At 40.8% G+C, this 25,605-nt stretch overlaps 1 protein-coding gene across 1 annotated transcript in view; it reads right to left on the bottom strand.

Moving 5' to 3' along the window:
• Positions 1 to 10,016: 10,016 nt before the first annotated feature.
• LOC128057633 (ATP-binding cassette sub-family C member 4-like) overlaps positions 10,017 to 25,605 on the bottom strand; it is a 163,668-nt gene continuing 148,079 nt past the window's right edge. The window contains exons 28-31 of the mRNA XM_052650094.1: positions 25,238 to 25,410; positions 24,706 to 24,811; positions 11,884 to 12,018; positions 10,017 to 10,037 (exon numbers count right to left, since the gene is read on the bottom strand). Of these exons, the coding sequence (XP_052506054.1) occupies positions 10,017 to 10,037; positions 11,884 to 12,018; positions 24,706 to 24,811; positions 25,238 to 25,410 (435 nt within the window). The remainder of the gene's footprint in view (positions 10,038 to 11,883; positions 12,019 to 24,705; positions 24,812 to 25,237; positions 25,411 to 25,605) is intronic.

A 25,605-nucleotide genomic window follows, 5' to 3' on the forward strand; every position in this document is an offset into this window, starting at 1 on the left:
TTTTTGGTATATGAAAATTCATTACTATCATTCTTTCATCATCAAAGTTTATAATCTTGGTCTTTCCTTGCCTTTGTATAAGGCAAAAAAAGAGACACTGGCTACTTTTACAGCTTTAAAGTAGACTCCAGGAATGTCACCAACAGCATGACCTTTAGCAACCAAATCCAGCAACCAGAACTTTATTATTTCCTCAATAAAATCCAAGCAACCATCTCTGGGTACAAAAGGCTGTGATTTTTTGCCATTCTTGGTGAACTGAACCCTGACACATTTTCTGATGGCAGAATTTGGCTGTTTGGCTTCAACCCCTATTTTTTCAAGCACAATTCTCTTGGCATGAGAAGTGCATCTAAAAGGGTCTTCAGGGCTGTGCCCAAATGGGCTTTCTTGTACTGTTACCATGCTGCTTCTGGGCTTGTCGGTGGCTACAGAGCTTCTTGGCAAAGATTACGATGCTCATCCTACCAGCACCATGGGCCTGAAAGAAAGAGCATCATGTTTAATTTTAACACAAGCTCAGAGGGTATTAGGATGTTAGGACCCCCACCATTTTACAGAGCTTAAGGACCTTGCTAGAGGTCATAAGACTCCTAACTGACAGATGCAGCCTCTGAGCCCCGGTGGAACTGCACAGTCTGTCCCCGCTCCACCCGGTCTCCCTGCCCAAAGACCTGCTCAACCTGACTTCCTGGATGGTCCCTCCAGGGGCCTGCAGCCCCTTTGCTCCTATTGCCCCTGACTCAGGTCCTTCCTTTTGCAGGGCAGCCCCCAAGAGCCCCATGGTCGGCAGGAGGACACCCTTGCCCCAGTCTAGCTTCTTCCAGCAGCCAAATCCCGGGGGTGGGGTCAGGCCAGGTTGTGAGGAGAATCAGGAGAGAAGCAGGAAGGTGTGAGCTTGTGGTCAGCACCTTCCTCTGACCTGGGACAGCCCTCTCTTCTCCTGACACTTCCCGCCACTCAGGGAAGCTCCTCTCAACGCCCCACCCCCCTCCATTACAAGCGCTCCTGTAACTCTGCTGTGGATCAGAGTCACCAGGGGAAGGGCAGAATGCAGAGTCCTAGGCTCCAGCCACAAAGGTCTGATCCAACATCCCAGTCCCAGTAGATTGGGATGCAGGGGGTTCTCTGAGCACATTCTGAGAAGCAGTTAACAGACCTGCCACTCACATGTGTGGGCCCTGGGTCAAGAATATAAATGAAGCCCATCCGATATGTTTAAATATTTAAAAGTTATAAATCAAGCTAACACACTGTCAAGTACACCCTCATAACCACAAGGCAGGCTGGGATTCCTGGAACCTGGAGTTTTGAGCTAGAAGGCAGGACAGCAGAGGGCCCGGCCGACCCAGCCCCCAGCCCTCCCCCTGCTCTTCCCACATCTGGCTCTGACCCTCTTTGTGCCCTGAGGAATCTGCTGCTCAGGCAAGAGCATTACAGCCTTCAAGTCCAAGCTCAGGCCATCCTCTTCCGCCCCATAAACAGCTGTATCTCGACTACCTGTTAGGTTGGGACATGGGCCCCAGGAGGGAAACCTGCACTGGCGCTGGGAGCAGGGGTTCTAGGTCTAGGTGCTCAGAGCATGGCCTGGACGGGGTGGGGCTCCAGGTGGCCACACCCCCTGGTCCTCTCAGGCTGCCTGCATCTGGGGGAAGGTGCAACCGCAGGATGAACTGAGCAGGGCCTCTAAACCAGCGCTTCTCCAACTGTACTGTGAGCAAGACTCACCTGGGATCTGGAGATTTTGTCAGTAGGTTTGGGGTAGAGACCACAACCACATGTTCCTAACAGCCTCCCAAGCCAGCTGACACTGCTGGTACACAGGCCTCACTTAGAACAGCAGGGCTCTGGGACAGGGAGGGCAGAGATTTCCTGTAAAGGACCAGGAAGTACATTTCCAGGCTTTGGGGGCCTTATGGTCTATGCTCAGAAAAACATCTACTTCTGCTCCATTGACTATGCTAAAGCCTTTGACTCTGTGGATCACAACAAACTGTGGAAAATTCTTCAAGAGATGGGAATGCCAGACCACCTTACCTACCTCCTAAGCAACCTGTATGCAGGTCAAGAAGCAACAGTCAGAACCTAACATGGATCGACTGCCTGGGTCAAAATTGGGAAAGGAGTATGACAAGGCTGTATATTGTCACCCTCTTTATTTAACTTACATGAAAAATAATGTGCATATATGTATAACTGAATCACTGTGGTATAGCAGAAATTAACACAACATTGTAAGTCAACTATACTTAAATACAATAAATTTATCTAAAAACAAAGAAACAAAAAAAAACCAAGGGTGTCATTAAGTTCTTTATTAGTGATGTGTACTCTGGTTACTTGCATGGCCTGTGTTTGATGGATTTTCCCACTTCAGATAAACAATTCTTCCTTAAAGAATTAAGCTGAGAAGATACTTTGAGTCCATGAAAGGTCGTGTTCCTCTCAACACCCACACCCCAACATTGACCATTTAGTCAGCCAGTGATGAACTTGGTCTGAATTATTTATGACAATGATTTATGTCACATCATACTTTTCTGTCAATCTGTCTACATTTGTGATCTGGCATTCTACTACAAAATAAGAGCTTTTCCTTCCTCATAGCTATTCTATATCTTATCAGAATCAGTATAAACTCATGGATTAAAAAAAATTTATTGTTGTAAAATGTGGGGTGTAAAACCCTCAATTCTCTGTTCACCATTACTTACCACATTTCTAATGTGATATAAACTACATACCAGAGACTCATTTTTTGCTAGGTGGTCTGCAAAATTTAATTTTTAAAATGTTTTTCATGTAATGTTCTCCAGAATTAAATATGATTAGCTTTTGCATCAAACATGGTTTGGAATACCCAAGGCTTCCACCTATTGGGATGGATACTTGTGAGCATGTTTACTGAGTGGAAGAGAGAATTTAGTCAGAAACATCCAATGTATACTTTGTGCAGAACATTCTTAGTGTGTTTGAGTCTTAACCTTGGTTCTTCTTCATTTTAATTTTATTTAATTGGAAGAAAGTTATTTTACAATATTGTGGTGGCTTTTGCCATACATCAACAGGAATCACCCTTGGATGTACATGTGTCCCATCATCCGGAACCCCCCACCCTCTTCCCCTCTCACCCCATCCCTCTGGGTTGTCCCAGAGCGCTGGCTTTGGGTGCCCTGCTTCACGCATCGAGCTTGCACTGGCCATCTATTTTATGAATGGTAATATACATACATGTTTCAATGCTATCCTCTCATACCGTCCCACCTTCACCTTCTCCAAATAGTCCAATAGTCTGCCCTTTACATCTGTGTCTCTTTTGCTGCCTTGCATATAGTATCATCATTACTGACTTTCCAAATTCCAAAAGTATGCATTAATACACTCTGTTGGAGTTTTTCTTTCTGGCTTACTTCACTGTGTACAATAGGCTCCAGTTTCATCCACCTCATTAGAACTGACTCAAATGTGTTCTTTTTATAGCCAAGTAATATTCCAGTGTGCATATGTACCACGACTTCCTTATCCATTCATCTGCCAATGGACATCTAGGTTTCTTCCACATTTTAGCTATTGTAAACAGTGCTGCAATGAACACTGGGGTACATGTGTCTCTTTCAATTCTTGTTTCCTCAGTGTGTATGCCCAGCAGTGGGATTGCTGGGTCATATGGCAGTTCTATTTCCAGTTTTTTAAGGAATCATGACACGGTTCTCAATAGTGGCTGTACTAGTTTGCATTCCCACCAACAGTGTAAGAAGGTTCCCATTTCTCCACATCCTCTGCAGTATTTATTGATTATAGGCTTTTTGATGGCTGCCATTCTGATCGGCATGAAATGATACCTCATTGTGGCTTTGATATGTGTTTCTCTGACAATGAGTGATGTTGAACCTCTTTTCATGTGTTTGTTAGCCCTCTGTGTGTCTTCTTTGGAGAAATGTCTGTTTAATTCTTTGGCCCACTTTTTGATTGGGCTGATGTTTTTTGATATTGAGCTGCATGAGCTGCTTGTATATTTTGGAGATTAATCCTTTGTCAGTTGTTTTGTCTGCTATTACTTTCTTCCATTCTGAAGGCTGCCATTTCACCTTGTCTATAGTTTCCTTTGTTATGCAAAAGCTTTAAGTTTAATTAGATCACAATATGCCAGCTAATTTGGAAAACTCAGCAAAGGTCAGTTTTCATTCCAATCCCAAAGAAAGGCAATGCCAAAGAATGCTCAAACTACTGCACAATTGCACTCATCTCACATGCTAGTAAAGTAATGCTCAAAATTCTCCAAGCCAGGCTTCAGCAATACGTGAACTGTAAACTTCCAGATGTTCAAGCTGGTTTTAGAAAAGGCAGAGGATCCAGAGAACAAATTGCCAACATCCGCTGGATCATGGAAAAAGCAAGAGAGTTCCAGAAAAACATCTATTTCTGTTTTATGGACTAGGCCAAAGCCTTTGACTGTGTGGATCACAATAAACTGTGGAAAATTCTGAAAGAGATGGGAATATCAGACCACCTGACCTGCCTCTTGAGAAACCTACATGCAGGTCAGGAAGCAACAGTTAGAACTGGACATGGAACAACAAACTGATTCCAAATAGGGAAAGGAGTACATCTAGGCTGTATATTGTCACCCTGCTTATTTAACTTCTATGCAGAGTACATCATGAGAAACGCTGGACTGGAAGAAACACAAGCTGGAATCAAGATTGCCGGGAGAAATATCAATCACCTCAGATATGCAGATGACACCACCCTTCTGGCAGAAAGTGAAGAGGAACTAAAAAGCCTCTTGATGAAAGTGAGAGAGGAGAGTGAAAAAGTTGGCTTAAAGCTCAACATTCAGAAGAACATGCATCTGGTCCCATCACTTCATCGGAAATAGATGGGGAAACAGTGTCAGACTTTATTTTTTTGGGCTCCCAAATCACTGCAGATGGTGATTGCAGCCATGAAATTAAAAGACGCTTACTCGTTGGAAGGAAAGTTATGACCAACCTAGATAGCATATTGAAAAGCAGAGACATTACTTTGCCAACAAAGGTCCGTCTAGTCAAGGCTATGGTTTTTCCAGTGGTCATGTATGGATGTGAGAGTTGGACTGTGAAGAAAGCTGAGTGCCTAAGAATTGATGTTTTTGAACTGTGGTGTTGGAGAAGACTCTTGAGAGTCCCTTGGACTGTAAGGAGATCCAACCAGTCAGTCCTAAAGGAATTCAGTCCTGAATATTCACTGGAAGGACTGATGTTGAAGCTAAAGCTCCAATACTTTGGCCACCTGATGGGAAGAACTGACTCATTGGAGAAGATCATGATGCTGGGAAAGATTGAAGGCACGAGGAGAAGGGGATGACAGAGGATGAGATGGTTGGATGGCATCACTGACTCGATGGACATGAGTTTGATCAAGCTCTGGGAGTGGTGATGGACAGGGAAGCCCGGCGTGCTGCAGTCCAAGGGGTCACAAAGAGTTGGACATGACTGAGTGACTAAACTGAACTGAAACTTGAACAGGAATTTAACTCTCTCTAAATTTTAAATGTTATTAAAAACATTGTTAATGTGTAGTATTTTCTTTTGAAAGCCAATATAGCCTCATTTTAAATATAATTATGATGGTAAATAAGAAGGCAGTGCTGGAGAGGGTAGTACTGATTAACAACTAATCACATATCCAGCATTGTTCAAAAGCAGTGTTTCTCAACTGTCTGGATGTGCATATCAGTTTTAATTTTACATTTTCAGCCCATTGCAGCTTAGTCACTGATCCACTGTGCGTGGCTAGTGTGCATCTCCCACTTCAAGTGCAACACTCACTTTGGCCTCTGGGCTGTTTAGGATCACATCCATCCTGAGTGTGGATGTCACGGCAATAGCTGATGGCTCTGAGTTTCTAGCTTTCTTGAGTTTCCTGTACTTACTTCTAACCTGGTTACAAACAGCTCATGGACTGGCACTAGTGCACAGACCACACAGTGAGTGTCACTGTCATAGTTAATCTTTGCAACAACCCTTTGTGAATCATACTATTCCCACCTCAACTTTCAGACAAAGACACTGAAGCACGGTGGACTTCCCAACCTTAATACCCCGTGGTAAACAGGAGCAGAATTTGTATCCAAAGCCAGTCAGCAATGCCCGGAACCAGTATTTGTCCCTAAAGGGTGACTCCAGAGCTTGTGCTCCTCCCTGGAGGGTTATGTCATTTTCACTACATGTGGAGGAAGAACAGTCTGATTTAGGCCATCAGATGAAGACCTCCTCAAATACACCTTCTATAGTCTACAAACCTCATTCGTCCACACTCACCTTGCTCTCCTCTCCTGGTGGTTAGGAATCACCAAGGTCAGTGATTCCACCTTGTGTCTCTGGTTGCTCTTGGTCCATCCATCATCCCAACCAAAGAACTCCAAGAGCAGGAATCATATCCATCTTCCAGATGAAGAAGCTGAGATTCAGAGGTTAAGACACTTGCCTAAGTATGTAACTAAGGCTACATGGCTATAGGGTGTCCATAGTCCATTTTGTCAAGGATGGTGCCAGTTTATTTCCCTGGCACTCTGGCTGGTTACTGCTTTCCTTTCATTCTCAAATATCCCATTCTGTGCAGTACACTCTTTGGACACCCACATTGCTAGTGAGAGCAGAGAAAGACCTAAAAGGCAGATCAGTGTGACTGACTCCAAAACCAGGGCTTTCTGTATCCCAGGCTACTTCTTAGAATTCCAAAATTACAAAGTTGACAAGGAAGGTTTGTTCTCAGTCATCATTTATTCATTCAGCAAATATTTACTGAGTGTCCCCTATGTGACAGACACTGTGCTGAAAGATGAAATTAAAAAGTGAATAGAGCACAGTTTCAAGTCTTTTCCTCACTTGGTTTAGTGAGAAAACAGACCATATGGATAAAGAAAGCTGAGCGCAGAAGAATTGATGCTTTTGAACTGTGGTGTTGGAGAAGACTCTTTAGAGTTCCTTGGACTGGAAGGAGATCCAACCAGTCCATTCTAAAGGAGATCCAACCAGTCCATTCTAAAGGAGATCAGTCCTGGGTGTTCATTGAAAGGATGGATGTTGAAGCTGAAACTCCAATACTTTGGCTACCTGATGTGAAGAGCTGACTCATTTGAAAAGACCCTGATGCCGAGTAAGATTGAGGGCAGGAGGAGAAGGGGTCGACAGAGGATGAGATGGTTGGATGGCATCACTGACTCAATGGACATGGGTTTGGGTGGACTCTGGGAGTTGGTGATGGACAGGGAGGCCTGGTGTGCTGCGGTTCATGGGGTTGCAAAGAGTCGGACATGATTGAGCGAATGAACTGAACTGAGACCATATGAATACTCATAGTCAGGGCAGGCTACATAGTTTACATAACCTGTGTAAAATGGAAAGAATAGGGCCCCTTATTTTAAAATCACGATACTGGATGACAATAGGACACTAACCAAGTATGGTTCAGTTTAACAAATGAGAGGTGCTCAGGGTCCTACAGAAATATGAGTTACCTAGAATGATGACTGATCTAAAGGTGACTTCCTAGAAGAGGTGACAACTGGCCTGACCCTAGAAAATGAGATTTCTCCCCTTCATGGACCTTCTCCTCTATTTTTTAAACCAGAGCGTATTGCGGAGAATCACTAACTCATCATTTTGACTTACACATCAGTCATCAAGAGTTTCCCCCACAGTACATCCTCATCACCTACCTTAGAGCTGTGACACAGGATGTGGGAGGACATGGAGACGTGCTGTTCAGACCTGCCTTTAAGGACCCGTTTCCCAGCTGCTGAGGGTGCTGCCAGTGGGCAACCTTAAACCACCAGGCTGCATGCAATGATCCTTCCAGGTGGAGGTATAAAGACCTGGCCATTGGATGTGTCAGGACAACCCTGAAGGGCCATCTTCACTTCAGATGCCCCATGCGATCAGCTAAAGTCATCCAGCCAGTGATCCAGCTTGATCTTTCCTTCTGCCCTATCCCGTTTCTCCCTCCTGATTCCACACTGCTGATTCCAAGGGCAGCCCTGATAAACATCCCAGCACTAAACTCAATCTGAGTCTGCATTCCAGAGAACCAGCTTGCAACATGTATCAGAAAACATTCCAGTACTCACGGAGGACTTTTATTTGAAAATTACTAGTTACACATGTACTTAAAACGTTTTAAAAACACAAAATGGTGGAAACAAGGACTTTTTGTGTGAATATCATTCATTACCTTTGGTTTAAAATCCACAACCTAATGTTTTCTGACCAAAATGAAATTAAGTTATATATTAATAAAAGAAAACTATTACGTTTAAATACATGTAAGTGCCATTTTACATAAAAGGCTGAATGTTAGGAGTTCCATGTGTTCAATCTAGTAGAAAAAAGCCATTAGCATTTGAAATTTAGAGAATATTATACTTATGAATAACTCATGGGTAAAAGATATAGCTAATGAATTAAATTGGGAATTAGAAAATACATAATACTTTGGCTAGTGGTTGGTGGTAAGTATCAAAACTTGTAGGTTGTGGCTAAAGTGGATCACAGAAAAATTGTCAGCTTTATATACTTATGTTAGAAAAATAATTTTATTATTAATCTGTTTCTAATTTAAGAATTCAGAGAAAAAAAAACCTCAAAATAAAGGAAAAGTTGAAAGAAAGAATGATATGATGAACGAGAAGGAAAAGCAGAGTACCAACCAAGCAATAATTTGATTCTTTGAAAATAGGAAAACGTTATACAAGATTATTCATAAAAAATGAGAAGCCTCAAAGAAAACTAAAAGGCCAAAAGAGCACAGAGATGCTGCAGAGATTAAACACGTAAGATATTGTGAATAAATTTATGCCAGTCAAGCTCAAAACTCACAGGAAAAAGATCTACTTCTAGAAAAGTGAAACTTACCAAAATGACTGCAGAAATAACACACTGAATAGGAAGCACATAATTACCAAAAGTTATGCAGACAATGATGGCTGCACAACACTATGAGTGTGATTAATGCCAAATTGTGTGATTAAAAATGGTTATATGGCAAATTTTATGTTATATATATATTTTACCACAATTTTTTAATTAAAAAAAGAAAATCCTCTATCAAGAAGAGTCTAGAACAGGTCTGTCTTTCATTAGCAAATCCCCTAGATGGGTTCCTAGTTTGATAAGGCATATTTTCTCTTCCTTCTCTTTTATTTTTTAATTTTTTAAAAATTTTTTATTTTTACTTTATTTTAGTAAATAATGTATTCGTTTTGCCATACATTGACATGAATCCACCACATGGCTCAGCGATAAAGACTCTGCTGGCAATGCAGGGGACACAGGAGATGAATGTACAGTATTGCCCTTCTGTATTTTAACCATATTTTTTTTTTGGAGGGTGACATCTCTCTCTTCTATCATGTCACTTAAACTACATGTACTGTATGTTTTTCCTATTACTTTTCTCTGTAGTATTTTAACCAGAGCCCTTTGAGTGGAAAATGGATCATAGGTGACACAAAACGTGACATAAAGGAAGTGGTGACACAAAATGGCACCTTCACACGATCTTCAGGAATCTGTAATATAATTAGAAAGTAAGATGTAATTCTGGGAACAGTAAAAAAAAAATGTGAGAACTTTGTCTCAAATCTTAGAAAATAAGTTTGGCTCCAGAGTCTCTCCAGACACAAAACCTGGGAGACACCTTTTATTGGTGGCCTGTACCTCTGATTTGGATAAAAAATAAAATAGTATAACTCATAAATAAACACAATAAATCCTTTTGCAAGAGCTTGAAATCATTGAGTGAAGTTGGAGAAAAATTATAGGTTAATATCTTACAATATGTCAATATCTGTTGCTGGTGTAAAAAAAGAACAACATAATTTATGCAGTGCAGAAATCAATTGGAACAATGCCTTGGGAATAGACATGAACCCGTGGTAGAATCACAGAGTTGACTCAAAAGTTGTGAAGGCTGAGAGTTGTCCATTGGCCATTCATAATATTCATAATCACATGGTCACTGTGAGTGATATCTGGTTATTTCCTTTCAGAGTGCACCTGAGGGAGGGGAGACAAAAACCACACGTTTATGAGTTTTAAAGTCCTTCTCCTAAGGCAACACATTCTTAGGTCCACTGCTTCATGTGAAGCAAATCATATCACTACTAGAAGCACAATAGGAAAAACCAGGGGTGTATTTATTCTATGGAGGAGGAAGCCCCATTAAAACCTACACTGGGGCTGGACATAATGCCAAACCACCTGTAGATATACTTGAGTTCTGATCATTCTGATTCACAAATATGTTTTTAAGACTAGAGTAAATTGATGATAAGTAAAATCATTTTACTAACTCAAAACCTAGAGATAAATTTCTCATTATTCAACGACTTGATCATACATAAGGATAATATAGTTTTTAACTGAACACTTTGACACATAGGTGGGGACACATCAAAATGTGTAATGCCTAAGTTCTAAAGAACAAAAGGGTTTTAAGAGTCCTTCCTTCTTTGTGACTAGGTTATATGGGAAATCACAAATGATTATCAGATCTCAGGAGCGAAACTCTGACTGGGAGACACTGTAGTAGATGAAAGCAGTCTGTGAATTTTAGGTACAAAAAATACAGAGCTCCATGTTCAGCTTCTCAACATTTGCATACAATATAGTACTTACAAAAAGCTATCTCCTACCCTATGAACAGTGGAAGGTACTGCTGTGCATTTCCTCATTTCTGAGGAGGATTGAGATGAAACAATGACAGAGGGAATTTAGGCCATATTTAGATACATTTTTCATACAGAAATACTGTTAGATACTGGGGCATGTTTTCTTTAACAGATATTTTAAATATTACACAATTTTATTCTACTTACAAGTAAAAATCTGGGAAATGCAGAAAAGTATGAAGAAGGTAAAATGCATCCATAATTTAATGCCCAGACATAAATTTTCATGGCGGAAGCCTCACCACATACAGCCTGAAGCCTCATCCCGCCCCAAACCATGCATCTCAGGCAGCAAGAACACCACACCTTCCCTCCATCCACCTATCTTCCCATCAATGTCAATCCCACCTTGTTCCAGAATGAATTACAGGTGGCTGCATGACGATGGCTAAGTCCCTTAAACTAGACCTCAGTTGTCACATCTGTCCAAGATACTATCATTTCTCATTTGTTAGAAAGGTCACTCATCAAGGGCCTTCCTCACACCATGTACAGCGCTTAGTGCTTTCACCCACCTCATCTTCAAGCACCATTCAGAGTATAGTGCTAAGGTATTGTGAATTTCTGATATTTCCTGATGACAATATACCTTCTTCTAGAAGTTAGAGGGAGCATGGGCAAGGACAGGGTAATTGAATAAAATTCTAAACAACAAAGAATTAGGGATTAAGTGACAGTAACATGTAGGAGTTTTCTTTACAGGTTAGAAACAGAAGCAACTTATAACTTTTCCTGGTAAATCTTCCTAGTCTCAAGATATTCCAGAATTTTTTCCCTTAAACTCTCAAATTTCACGGATGTTTCTGGACAGCACTTGCATCACAAATGTGCTGAGGACCAATCAGAATGAAACATAAAGGGTCTGCAAAATGAAAGTGTTCTGTGCTCTAAGGGAATCTGAACCTAGGGTCGTAGTGTGTGGTGAGTCCTATCCAAAATCTGTCTCTTAGGCACAGGTGTGTGTGCACAGAAGAGCACACTCATCCTAAACCCCACCCCTACCACAGCTACAGATTCTCAGCAGATCTGCTTTCAACCTACCACATGTTGTTAAAACCCAGTCATGAAGCTTAGTCTCTGGAGGTTTAGGATTGAAAGGGCACAGAGACCCCTGGTGGAGATTCTGAAGAGTGAACCAGGAGACAGACTACAACACCCTGCAGTAGGCTCACCTGTTTTGCCCTTTCAGTGAGGGCAGAGGCCTCTGCCTTGCCCAGTTTCTGCACCATCTTGTAAAACAGGCTATCTGTATTTTGTAGCAAATCATATGGCCGGGTATACTCTTTCCGTCTCCCTGAATCCAAAACCTGTTAATCAGCAAAAAGAAACCAATTAGCACCAGTGTTTCACAGTAACATATTGTGTATGTGTGTGTGTGTGTTAAGTCACTTCAGTTGTGTCCGACTCTTTGTAACCCTATGGACTGTAGCCCGTCAGGCTCCTCTGTCAATGGGATTCTCCAGGCTAGAATAAAGAGTAAATTGCCATTTCCATCTCCAAGGGATCTTTCCAACCCAGGGATTGAACCCATGTTTTTTATGAGTCTCTTACAATGGCACGTGGGTTCTTTATCATGAGCACCAAATGTTTCACAGTGATATTATAACTTGGACAATATTTCAGAAACAGGCAGGACAGACAGAATAGGGAGAATCTATTTGGGTGGTAGGTCTGGCTGGTGTTTAAATGGTTTGATTCCCTTGTTTTACTAGGCAGACAAAGGTCTAACCTGATCTTTTATTATTATAAGGCTATAGGAAAGGAAGAAAATGGAAGTTTCACAGTATGATTACTGACACTCAGCAGTATGTAGCATCTTATATTTTGCCCAGGGCAGTTTGGGTTGTTATCATTAGTTAGTGCTTTTAGCTCTGAGACTCTGAGCTTAAAGGTATATCTATACAGATATACAGAGTTGGCAAATACCTTGATTCAAGAAAATGAAAGTCAGTTTATCTAAAAAGCAGGTTGATGTCAGACAAACCAGATGGCAGGGGCCTGACAGCAAACTGTCAAGTTGGTTTGACAGAATCTGAGCAGTATTGAGGAAAAAAGGAGATGCTTCTGGAATTTCTTTAGGGTTCTGGATTACTGTCAGCTGCTAAGAGGGGCAGAATCCTTTATCTGAGAGGTTAACATGTTTCTTAAAGTTTGCTGTGGTTGTAGTTTATTATTCTGAGAGTGAAAGACTGGCAAATGGAGCTGCTACATAGCAGCTTTAGTAGAATTGCTCTCCACACACACACACACACACACACACACACACACACACACACACACACACTCTACAAATCCAATTTTCTCCTTGGATAAGATCAAAGAAGCAATTAAGAAATTGAGCTCGTAATTCTAGTGATCATGGACCACACAACACATGGAGGCAGCTCAATCTGAACTGCCTAGGACCTGAACCTGTTTTCACAAATTATCTTTCACTGCTCCTTTTTCTTTCTTTCTAAATGCCTTCCTTGCTGCTGCTGCTAAGTCCCCTTTTATTGTTCATTAAGAGGTCTTCTGGGTTTCCCGGGTAGCTCAGATGGTAAGAATCCACCTGCAATGCAGGAGACCCTGATTCAATTCCTGGTTGGGGAAGTTCCCCTGGAGAAGGGACAGGCTACCCACTCCAGTGTTCTTGGGTTTCCCTGGTGGCTCAGACAGTAAAGAATCCACCTGAAATGTAGGAGACCTGGGTTTGATCCCTGGGTTGGGAAGATTCCCTGGAAGAGGGCATGGCACTCCACTTCAGTATCCTTGCCTGGAGAATCCCACGGACAGAGGAGCTGGGCCAGCTACAGGCCATGGGATCACAAAGAGTCAGACACAGACACGACTGAGCGACTAAGTGCAATAGGTCTGCTAATTGGAAATCGAAAGAGGAAGGGGCTCAATTCTCCCTTTCTACTTATTAGTGACTTTGGTTAATGATTTTTGGTGGGGAGGGGAGGGAGTGTCTGAAACAATTAGCTCAAATGATATAACTATAAAAACTGTTCTGATTCATGTCAACGTATGGCAAAACCAATGCAGTATTGTAAAGCAAAGTGAAGTAAAAATAAAAATTAAAAAATAATAATAATAAATAAATAAATAACTGTTCTGATGCTAAGTAGTACTTCGTTCTTCATTTAGAGTAAATGTATCTTAAGAGAGTATGCTGAAACTCTAAACAAGACACAGGTTGTTTTTCCACATTACAGTAATTTTTAATTTTAAAGAGGTATTACAGTTAATTCCATTCTTTGTATTTAATTAGAAATATTTATTAAGTCTCATAAAGTCCATTTTCCTGTTGAACTTTTGTTCACTCCTGTGGATCTTTGCTAAGGGCAGCTTTCTCAAAAGAGCCCAAGAATAATAGAATCTGTCACATCCACATAATAATTTATATCTTCTGTAACTTGGCCAATTGAGATGCTCTGAATGTACAATTTAACTTAAGTATAACATGACAGAACATAACTACTCATTCTGATGTCAAGAAAGAAAAAGTACAATTTTAAAACACAGGTCTCCAAACGCCTATGGTCAATTAATCTATGAAAGAGCACTCAAGAGTATACAGTGGAGAAGACAGTCTCATTGGCAAATAGTACTGGGAAAGCAGGACACCCACATCGAAATAAATGAAATTAGAACACACTATTTTTTTTTGTACATATACAACCATACAAAATAATCCATATACAAAATAAACTCAAAATGGTTTAAAGACCTAAGGCTGGATATTATAAAACCAGAGGAAAACACAGAACACTCTTTTTTTAAAAATTTTTTCTAATATATATTTATTAACACTCTTTGACATGAATCACAACAATGTTTTCTTCGATCAGTCTCCCAAAGCAAAAGAAAAAAAGCAAAAGTAAACAAATAGGACCTAATCAAACTCAAAAGCTTTTGAACAGCAAAGATCAACACCAACAAAATGAAAAGACAACCCCAAATGAATGGGATAAAATCAAAGGATGCAAGCGACAGGGGTTTAATATCTAAAATACACAAACACCTCACATACTCAATATCAAAAAACCAACCAAAAATGGACAGAAGACCTAAATAGACACTTCTCCAAAGAACACATACAGAAGACCAACAAGCACATGAAAAGGTGCTCCACATCACCATTTATCAGAGAAATGTTACTCAAAACCATAATTTGGTATCACTCACATGGGTCCGAATGGCCATCATTAGAGTCTACACAGAACAAATGCTGGAGAGGGTGTGGAGGAAAGGATGCACCTCCTACACTGTTGGTGGGAATATAACTTGGTGCAGCCACAATGGGAAAAAACAGTGTGGAAATTTCTGAAAAAAACTGAAAATACAGCTACCGTATGATCTAACAACCTCAGTAGTGGGCATGTATCTAGAAAAGACAAAAACCCTAATTCAAAAAGATACATACAACAATGTTCATAGTAGCAATACTTAAAATAGCCAAAATATGGAAACAACCTAAGTGCCCATCAACAGATGACTGGTTTAAGAAAATCTGATACACACACACACACACACACGCACACACACACACACACACACACATACTTATGCACAGTGGCATATTACTCAGACCATAATAAATGATGAAATATTGTCATTCGCACCAACATGGGTGAACCTAGAGAATCAAATCAGTGAAGTAAATCGGACAGAGAAAGACAAATATATCATTTGTATGTGGAACCTAAATACAAACAAACCAACGTATAAAACAGAAATAGACTCACAGATACAGAAAACAAACTCAGTTACCAAAGAGGAAAGGAGAGGACATATAAATTAAGACTATGGGATCAGTAGAAACAAACTACCATAAACGAAACAGATAAGCAAAATAGATTTAATGTATAACACAGGTAACTATATCCAATATCCTGTAATTGTCTATCATTGAAAATATTCTGAAAAAATATATACCTATTTAGGTGAATCACTTTGCTATACATCTGAAAATAACAAAATGTTGTAAATCAACTATATTTCATGCTTATAAACAGAAGTAACACATAGCCAAAACACATTTGAGGAACACTTAAGTAAATTTTCATTAATTTCTGAATTGATTCTGCAAACATTTATTGCACGTATAAGTGCACTGATGACAATTTGCTAGATGCTGTGGAAGATGAAATCACATATAAGCCACAGACCCTGACCCTGGGGAGCCTGTACTGAGAGGAGAGAGAAAGAAGAAAATTTCAAATGTCTATCATGCAGGAAAAAAAGCACAACAAGAAGGGTTTAGTAACAGAAGAGATGACTTCTGGTCAGAGGATGAGCTTCAAGGAGGAGAGAGGGCAATGAATTAGACCTTGAAGAAAGGACAGGCATGAACACGCAGAAACAGGGGTGGGTGGACAGTGGTCTTTCCAGACACAAGGACTATCATGGGCCAAGTGGACTGGAGATGAGCCTGGCAGCTCCTTAAGGGCAGGGTTATGCAGTTTTCCTTGTTCACTGTTGCATCTCAGGGCCCTGGCGCTGTACATGATAAGTAACAGGCACAGTACATGCAGGTTGAAAGTTCAATACAAATGAAACTAAATTCAGGGCGTGACTGGGTGAGTGCCCAATGGTGTGGTTTGTCAAGACTAAAGGGTGAGATCAAGGGGAGGATAAGTCCAGCTGGCATGGGGAACAGCTAAGGCAGGGGATACAGGGATGACAGGATGAGGGATGTGGACCTGGAGGACCACATGCCTCAGGTTGATGACTGTGGACAAGACGGAGAGTGAGAGGGAAAATGAGGGAGGGTCAAACCATGGTTGCAAATGAAGGCTTCAAACTCGTTTATGTCAAATATTGGAAAAGATAAAGAAGAAAGGAGAGAGAGAGAGGAGGGGGAGTTGAGAGGAGCAGGAGTGCAGTGCAGCCACAGATATTCCAGGGAGCTGTCCTACACATAAAGAGTAAATGGAGCCACTGCAAGGTAATATGATTTGTCTTCATTGGCAGGATGCCATCAGTGATAGTGGTGTGGCTACAGGGAAAAGTGGGGGCAGGAGAGGGTGGAAGAAAAGCCTAGTAAGAAAAGATGCCAGGAAGAGTTTTCAACATGGTGACAAACATTAAAGGGAGATCCCATTAGGGACAAATAGAATAGGGAGGTGAAGATCTGAGTATTAGACCTCTGATTTTGGCTGCCAGGTGACACAGGGAGAGGTGTCCAGGCTTGGAAGTTGGGTCTCTCATAAAAAGGGTTCTTGTGATTTTCTCAGGGACTGGACACTCTGAATTTTTTCTTAGGTCCTGAAATAATAAATCATTCTTCTTGTCCATGGAATGATGAGCGCTGGGTCATGGGCACCTCCCCCATTGCCCTCCCAAACCTGCTGCTTTTCCATGTAAGCACCTCCTCCATAAAGTATCTCTTTTCCCTTAGTGTGCTCTCTGGTAGTGGTTTAGTCGTTTAAGTTGTGTCTGACTCTTGAGACCCCATGGACTGTAGCCCGCCAGGCTCCTCTGTCCATGGGATTTTCAAGGCAAGAATACTGGAATGGATTGTCATTTCTTTCTCCAGGGGATCTTCCTGACCCAGGAATTGAACCTGGTTCTCCTGCATTGCGGGCAGATTCTTTACCGACTGAGCTATGAGGGAAGCCCTATTGTGCTCTCTACTTCCATATTAGTTATCTTTCTTCTAAAAACTTGAATGAAAGCTCTTAGCATGTTTTTGAAGGAGATTTCTCTTCTGAAATGTTCTAACTGTATCCATGTAGGCTTATGAAAGAAAAATTCCATGAAGGTAAAAAACAGAATTTAAGTAAAACTCTAGTTAGGTTTGAGTTGTTTTTGTGTTTTTCAGGTGGGTATATTATATTAGTTTCCGGATTTGATTTCTCTGGGAAAAGCACTTAGCAGAGGTTTGAGCTGAGGAAAAGAGGTAAAGAATATGCATAAGATTGTTTACAAATAGAAGAGGTGGAATTCGAGATTCCTATTCCTGGTTTTGGTCCTTCATCATTCATTTCCAAAGAATAATTACACAGTGAAAATGTAAAACAGAGACAGCAACACTGTTACAGCAAGTGCAGATTTTCATCTGCCTCCTCTGCTCATTCTTCCAGGGAGAATGCAGGTGATCTGAAGACTGGAGTGTGCAGAGATGCGAGGGGACAACTGTGCTCTTGGCTGAAGAGAAAACAGGTCCCAAGCACCAAGTGAATACTAAAAATGAAAGGAAGAACCCAGCTTTTAAGGCAGAGACAGTGGTAGGTATTAGGAGAAAGAGGATTTCTAATTTATCTGTCTTGCTCCACTGTTTTGGAGGCAATAAAGAAGATTAAATTAGCTGTCCTTATGACTCCATAATGTTTAATAAAATTAAAATTGAGAGAACATCTTTATAAAATAAAATTCTGAAACATTATTGATACTTAGTGAACTAAAGCAGGATAAATCCCTTTGAAGGGTCAACACAAAAATGAAATTATTAACTGAGTCAGTTGTCAGAGTAAAGAAAACTATTTCAAACAGCTGAGATAAGATAAGCAAAAGGCAAAGGAGAAAGGGAAACATATACTCATCTGAATGCAGAATTCCAAAAAATTGCTAGGAGAGATAAGAAAGCCTTCCTTGGTGATCAATACAAAGAAATAGAGGAAGACAATAGAATAGGAAAGACTAGAGATCCCTTCAAGAAAATTAGAGATAACAAAGGCAACATTTCATGCAAAGATGGGCACAATAAAGGGCAAAAATGGTATGGACCTAACAGAAGCAGAAGATATTAAGAAGAGGTGGCAACATTATACAGAAGAACTATATAAAAAAGATCTTAATGACCCAGAACCATGATGGTGTGATCTCTCACCTAGAGCCAGACATCGTGAAGTGCAAAGTCAAGTGGGCTTTAAGAAGCATCGCTATGAACAAAGCTTTGGAGGTGATGGAATTCCAGCTGAGCTATTTCAAATCCTAAAAGATGATGCTGTGAAAGTGCTGCACTCAGTATGTCAGCAAATTTGGAAAACTCAGCAGTAGCCACAGGACTGGAAAAGGTCGGTTTACATTCCAATACCAAAGAATGTTAAAACTACTGCACAGTGTACACATTTCTCATGCTAGAAAAGTAATACTCAAAATCGTTCAAGCTAAGCTTCAACAGGATGTGAACCAAGAACTTGCAGATGTACAAGCTGGATTTAGAAAAGGCAGAGGAACCAGAGATCAAATTGCCAACATCTGTTGGAACATAGAAAAAGCAAGAGGATTCCAGAAAAATTTCACATTCTGCTTCATTGACTATGCTAAAGCCATTGACCATGTGGATCACAACAAACTGCGGAAAATTCTTCAAGAGATGGCAATACCAGACCACCTTACCTGCCTCCTGAGAAATCTGTATGAAGGACAAGAAGCAATAGTTAGAACTGGATATGAAATAATAGACTGGTTCAAAATTGGGAAAGGTGTATGTCAAGGCTGTATATTGTCACCTTACTTATTTAACTTCTATGCCAAGTATATCATGTGAAGTGCTGGGCTGGATGAAGCACAAGCTGGAATCAAGACTGCTGGGAGAAATATCAAAAACTTCAGATATTCAGATAACATCACCCTTATGGCAGAAGGCAAAGAGGAACTAAAGAGCCTCTTGATGAAGGCAAAAGAGGAGAGTGAAATAGCTGGCTTAAAACTCAACATTCGGAAAACTAAGATTATGGCATCCAGTCCCATCACTTCATGGCAAATATATTGGGAAACAGTGGAAACAGTGACAGATTTTATCTTCTTGGGCTCCAAAATCACTGCAGAGAGTGACTGCAGCCTTAAAATTAAAAGATACTTATTCTTTGGAAAAAAAGCTGTGATAAATCTAGACAGTGTATTAAAAAGCAGAAACATTGCTTTGCTGACGAAGATCTGTATAGTCAAAGGTATGGTTTTCCAGTAGTCATGAATGGATGTGAGAGTTGGACTATAAAGAAAGCTGAGTGCTGAAGAACTCATGCTTTGGAACTGCAGCATTGGAGAAGACTTAAAAGTCCCTTGGACTGCAAGGAGATCAAACCAGTCAATTCTAAAGGAAATCAACACTGAATATTCACTGGAAGGACTGATGCTGAAGCTGAAGCTCCAATACTTTGGCCACCTAATGTGAAGAGCCAACTCATTAGAAATGGCCCTGATGCTGGGAAAGACTGAGGGAAGGAGGAACAGGGGACGACAGGATGAGATGGCTAGGTGACATCACTGACCCAATGGACATGAGTTCAAGCAAGCCCTAAGAGATGGTGAAGGACAGGAAAGCCTAGTGTGCTGCACTACATTGGGTCATCAGGAGTTGCAAACAACTAAGCAACTGAACAACCACAAAACAAAACCATACCCTTTATGTGAAGAGAAAATATAATCTAAAATAAATTGAATGCGTGCACACACACACACACACACACACACACACACACACACACACACACACCATACCCTTCTGTCTTTGTGCAAATATGTTCACCAGTGCAACAAAATGTACTTTTTACAAGAAATGGCAGCCCACTCCAGTATTCTTGCCTGGAGAATCCCCATGGTCAGATGAGCCTGGCAGGCTACCATCCATGGGGTGGCACAAAAGTCAGACACAACTTAGCAACTAAACAACAACACCTTCAGCACCTATAACCACAGGACTTCATGGTGGCAACCCTGTCGGTCATGCCCTTCATCAGTATCTGTCATTTCTCCAGCCCCTCCCTGAAGCTGGCTGCCTGCCCTCTGCAGCATCACATTTTGCAACAGGTTGACTCGTTTCATGTCCACATTAAAGCTTTCAGAACAGACAGTCACCTGCTTTCCAGAAAGGAAAGAGGTACAGGGATCCCTTGGAGATATTGGGGGTTCAGTTCCAGAACACCAGAGTATAGTGAATATCACAATAAAGTCAGTTATACAAAATTTCTGGCTCCCCAGGCTGCATAAAAGTTATGTTTGGACTACACTGTAGCCTAGCAAGTGTGCAGTAGCATTATGCCTGAGAAAACAATGCACAGACCTTATTTTAAAAAATAATTTATTGCTCATGGGCATACCCATGGGTGATTCTTGTTGATGTTTGACAGAAAACAACAAAATTCTGTAAAGCAATTATCCTTCAATTAAAAAAAAATAAAATAAATTAAACAAAATAATAATAATAAATTATTGCTAAAAAATACTAAACTAAACATCATTGGAGACTTCAACAAGTAATACCGAAAATCACTGATCACAGATCACCATAACAAATGTAATGACAGTGAAAAGTTTGACATATTGTGAGAATTACCAAAAGGTGACACAGACATGGAGTGAGCAAATGCTGTTGGAAAAACGGTACCTGTAGATTTTATCGACTTGCTTCACAAACATTTTATTAAAAACAAAACAACAACAACAACAAAAACATTATCTGGGAATTGCAATAAAAGAAGGTATGCCTGTATTTCTAAAGAAAGCAATAAAAAGGAAAATGGATTCAAAAAACCAAAGGTTAGAAAAGGAACACTATTTGTTATTTGTGATGATTTGCTGAATTAAAAACCAACTGGTAGTCAGAAGCTCTAGAACAAAACATAAGGTTTACACCTGGGGTGGATGGAGCACAGAGGACAATCCCCAACTCTGAAGCTGGGAGATGCAAGTCCCTTAGTCCCCTAAGGTCTGATCCTGCCATTCCTACCAGAGGAATCAGCAACCACAACCAGCTCGAACCAAGATATAAACAAGTGGCTGAGTTTATATATCCTGGTGGGACCTCCCTGTGATTTTACTGATGACCTCAACCAGGCAACCCTAAACTGAAGGTCTCCCCACACAGGAGGGGGAAGGGTTCCTCCACAGTGAAGGACAAGGTCATCACGGAAAACAAGTCCAGTCATTGCAAAGGTGACAGACTTTAAAGCAAAGCCTTCCATTTCCCTTCTGCCTCCATCTTCCCTATTCACCCAGAGGCTCAGTCTCCACAACCAGAGACCAGCATTGACTTCTCTCTCCTCTCTCAGATCCCACATTGAATCCATCGCTTGGCTCCACTTCCTCATTTCCCCCAAATCCAACCATCTCACCATTTCCACTGCAGGCACCTTAGTCTCAGCCAAGGGAAGTCACAACTGTGAGAGGGAGGGAACACTTCATCTGGAGAATTGAAGACCATCAATGTGGTTTTAGCTCTGAAGGAAGAAGGGAGAAGAGTGGGGAAAAGACTAGAAAGGTGGGGAGGGACCGGAGTGTAAATTGCTTTGTTAAACCACGTTAAAGATGTGTTCAAAGACACTGACCAATCGAGAAAAACTCGAGATTATAGAAATTTACCAGGAGATAGGCCTCCCTGGTGGCTCAGATGGTAAAGAATCTGCCTGCAATGCGAGAGACCCCGTTTCGGTCTATGGGTTGGGAAGATCCCGTGGAGAAGGGAATGGAAACCCGTTCCAGTAATCTTGCTTGGACAATCCCATGGACAGAGAAGCCTGGTGGGCTACAGTTCATGGGGTTGCAAAGAGTCGGACATGACTGAACAAGTAACACACACAAGTAAGTAAAGCATTAAAAAAGTTGAACATATTTTGATAACAGCAACAAAGCTGATTGGTTCAAGGGATACAGATGTTCACATCTATGGATCGGGTGCTGAGGGATAAGACTTAGAAATGACCAGAGGACATGCTTTCCAAATTCTGTCCTGCCTTGCTGTTTCCCTAACCAATCACACATTTCAAGGTGACAGTATTTGTAAGAATTAGATAATAAAAATAATCTGCTGCAATTAATGCTGGAATAACAAAACCCAAAAATAAAGCTGCAGGGTACCTTTAGGAAAAAAGAATTTATTTGAACAGACCCCTAACTGAGCTGGAGATCAAGCCATCTTTCTGTTGCTGCCTCTAAAGCCTGATAAAGGGTTTGAAACAGCTAAATTTTATAGCATCATTTATTTGTTATGGAAGAAAGATGCTTTGGGGTCAGCCTTCAAAATATACAGTGCTAAGAGGTAAGAATAACAAAGCAACAAGGAAAAAAGTAGAAATGAAAGGCTACTTTTCCAATTAGCATTCAAGAACACAAAATGAGGGTCCAGGAATACTGGGTGCTAAAATACATTTCTGGAATTTGAGCTACTGTCCTGTAGTCTTGGAATTTAACCCAGTCCCTCTTGAAAGTTTTCAGGTGGAGTCGGCTTCCTACTGAGATGCTCTAGTCCAGACAACTGGCTCCACTGCTGGAGCCTAGAGCATCCCTTTGGTTGGGGATGCCCCACTCCTCTCGTTGGACTCCTTGGAGATCACTTCTCTGTATGTCCATCTTGGTGAGTGAGGCTACAGGCACTGTTTCAATGCTGACAGCCTGATATCTACTCAATGTTCCCACTGATGATCCATCTGACAATGCATGTGAAGTGTGGGGAGGGGAGTGATATTTTAGAAACTGTCCAAGAAATCAAAAGAGACCGTTCCATTATCATAAAGCATAAGGAAGTTTGGATGTTACTGTTTATTATTGATTATCACCTATTTTGTGTGGACCATCAAAATACTTAAATATATCTTGCATTCTTTTGGGACTGACTTCCCTTGTGGCTAAGACAGTAAAGAATCTGTCTGCAATGCAGAAGACCTGGGTTCAATCCTTGAGTCGGGAAGATTCCCTGCAGAAGGGAATGGCTACCCACTCCAGTATTCTTGCTTGAAGAATCCCATGGACAGAGGAGCTTGGCAGGCTACAGTCCATGGGGTCACAAAAAGTCAGATATGACTGAGTGACAAACACATTCTTTTGAGATTATATGCAGCCAAAGGTTTTCCTTTGAGCCATGGTTTCTATATCATTTTGTAAAGCCACATTCTAACATTTACTGAAACTCAGTGAGCAGCAGAGGGAAACAACAAAGAGAAGATGAAAAGAGATAAGAATAGAGGGAGGAAGGAAAAGAAGATAAGGAAGGAAATATTATATTACTAAGAAGAAAGAGCCACCAAATCTGGAGGGAAGATACTAGACAGAGGTCCAGAGACCAAAGCTTGGAGCCTACTGCATGTGCAGTGCCTCAATCTACTGTGCAAGAGACATGTTGGTTGTTTATCTACAGTCTCTCAGCCTTGATTTGCCTTCCTTTCTAAACTCTCTCCTGTGATGCACAGGTTGGATCTTTGCAAGTCACATTTCAGAGGCTCTTTGGCAAGCTGGCTTTTTTTAAGGTTCTGCCAGTAAGTGGGCACTAGAGGGAGACTGACAGTGGGACAGAGCTAATGTTCTATCTGACTTGCTGGTCCTGCAGCGTCACCTCAGCAGTGGGGCCTGACTCCAGCTCCCAGCTTTCATTAGCACATGGAGAAATAGCCCCTTCCTGCTTCCTCAGCACATACGACCAGCAACTGGGCCTCTCCTTGGAGGTTTCAGCACCAACTGTAGGGCCTCTCTTCTGAGTTCTTAGGTCTGGAGATCTGTCCTAGGGCATGGTAGCTGCTTCCTAAAATCATTTCCCCAGTGCTTCCTTTCATTTTTCTAGCCTCCTATTCTTATGTAACAAATTTCCTATATTAAATCCTTTCAGCTGAAATACTGTTTTTCTCACGAGGCCCTTTCTTCTCATAGACTCTCTTCTGACAGCAAGAGCTGAAAAATTCTGCAACCTTAGCCAACAACCTCCTGGCAATCTAAATGAAAGGTTAATATCTTGATTAAGGGAATTGAAAAATACTGAAACAACTGTGACACAGTGAAAATGACTGTATTCTAGCCTCTTGAAATATGAAACTACAATTTGGCTTTGGAATATTTTCATGGCTGGATGTCTTTAAAAAAACAATTCAAATATAAGAATATTATATAAAATATAAGGTTATTGGATATATTATTTAATAGCACATTTTGAAAGTAAAGTTCATTGCTCGAGTTATCTGCAGGAATGAGAAGATAAACCAAGAGAAAATTAATGGAGGTTTCTATCAAGTTTTACAAGGATGGATCAGGGCTAAATTGAATATAAGTGAAAAAAACTGAAATAGTAAGGGACTTACCAGTATCTGTTCACAGTTAATAATGGTGCTCAACCTGTGTGTGATGGTTAGCACAGTGCACTGGGTAAATTTCTCACGAATTCTTTTTTGTATGAACTCATCAGTTCTGAAATCAGAGAAGTTGATATACTTCAGTGAAGACAGGAAAGGCAGACTAAAGAGTTAAAAATTAAAAATCAATACTTTAACATATAATCTTGCTCCTAATAAACTAGGTATAAAAAGTCTATTTAGAAGTTACTATTTTCCATAAAGTGATGGAAAATAGCCTCCCCTTGAAATTGTTTAAAGCTATCTGGATTGAAACTAGCTGGATTCCCAAATCCAGCTCTCTTAGGATGCCTCACAACAATATTAACAGCATATAACTGTCTTGATTTCTTTGTTTGTTTTCCTTTGTTTGTGATTAATGTTATTAATAGACATCTGTGGGCCAAAGAAAGCACAGAAACATTTCTCAGCATCACTAAATGATTTCCATTTACCACATTTACAATTTGGATTCCAGGTTTCATGGATCTCAGCTCCATACCTTGGATCCACATTGGATGTGGCTTTGTCAAGAATCAATATCTGATTTTTCCTCAGAATAGCCCTGGCGAGGCACACTAGTTGTCTCTGTCCAACACTCAAGTTCAATCCTGATTCTGCTAATTCAGTATCCAATCCACTAGGAAAAGCTTTGATGGCTTCTTTAAGTTGTACCTGTGGATACAGAAAGAACAACATTGCGAAAGCAAACTGCTGCAGAAGTAGAAAAGCCTCTTAGACATTAGAGCTTTGAAGTTCTCATGACTTCTTATGTATCTTACAAGTACAATCACGTGACGGGAAAAGCTGTTTCCAATTAGTGTTCACTGATACCCAGATAATCATGATGGTGTGATTACTCATCTAGAG

The sequence above is a fragment of the Budorcas taxicolor genome, chromosome 12 (assembly GCF_023091745.1).
Source record: "Budorcas taxicolor isolate Tak-1 chromosome 12, Takin1.1, whole genome shotgun sequence".
In the NCBI taxonomy this organism is placed as follows: Eukaryota; Metazoa; Chordata; class Mammalia; order Artiodactyla; family Bovidae; genus Budorcas; species Budorcas taxicolor.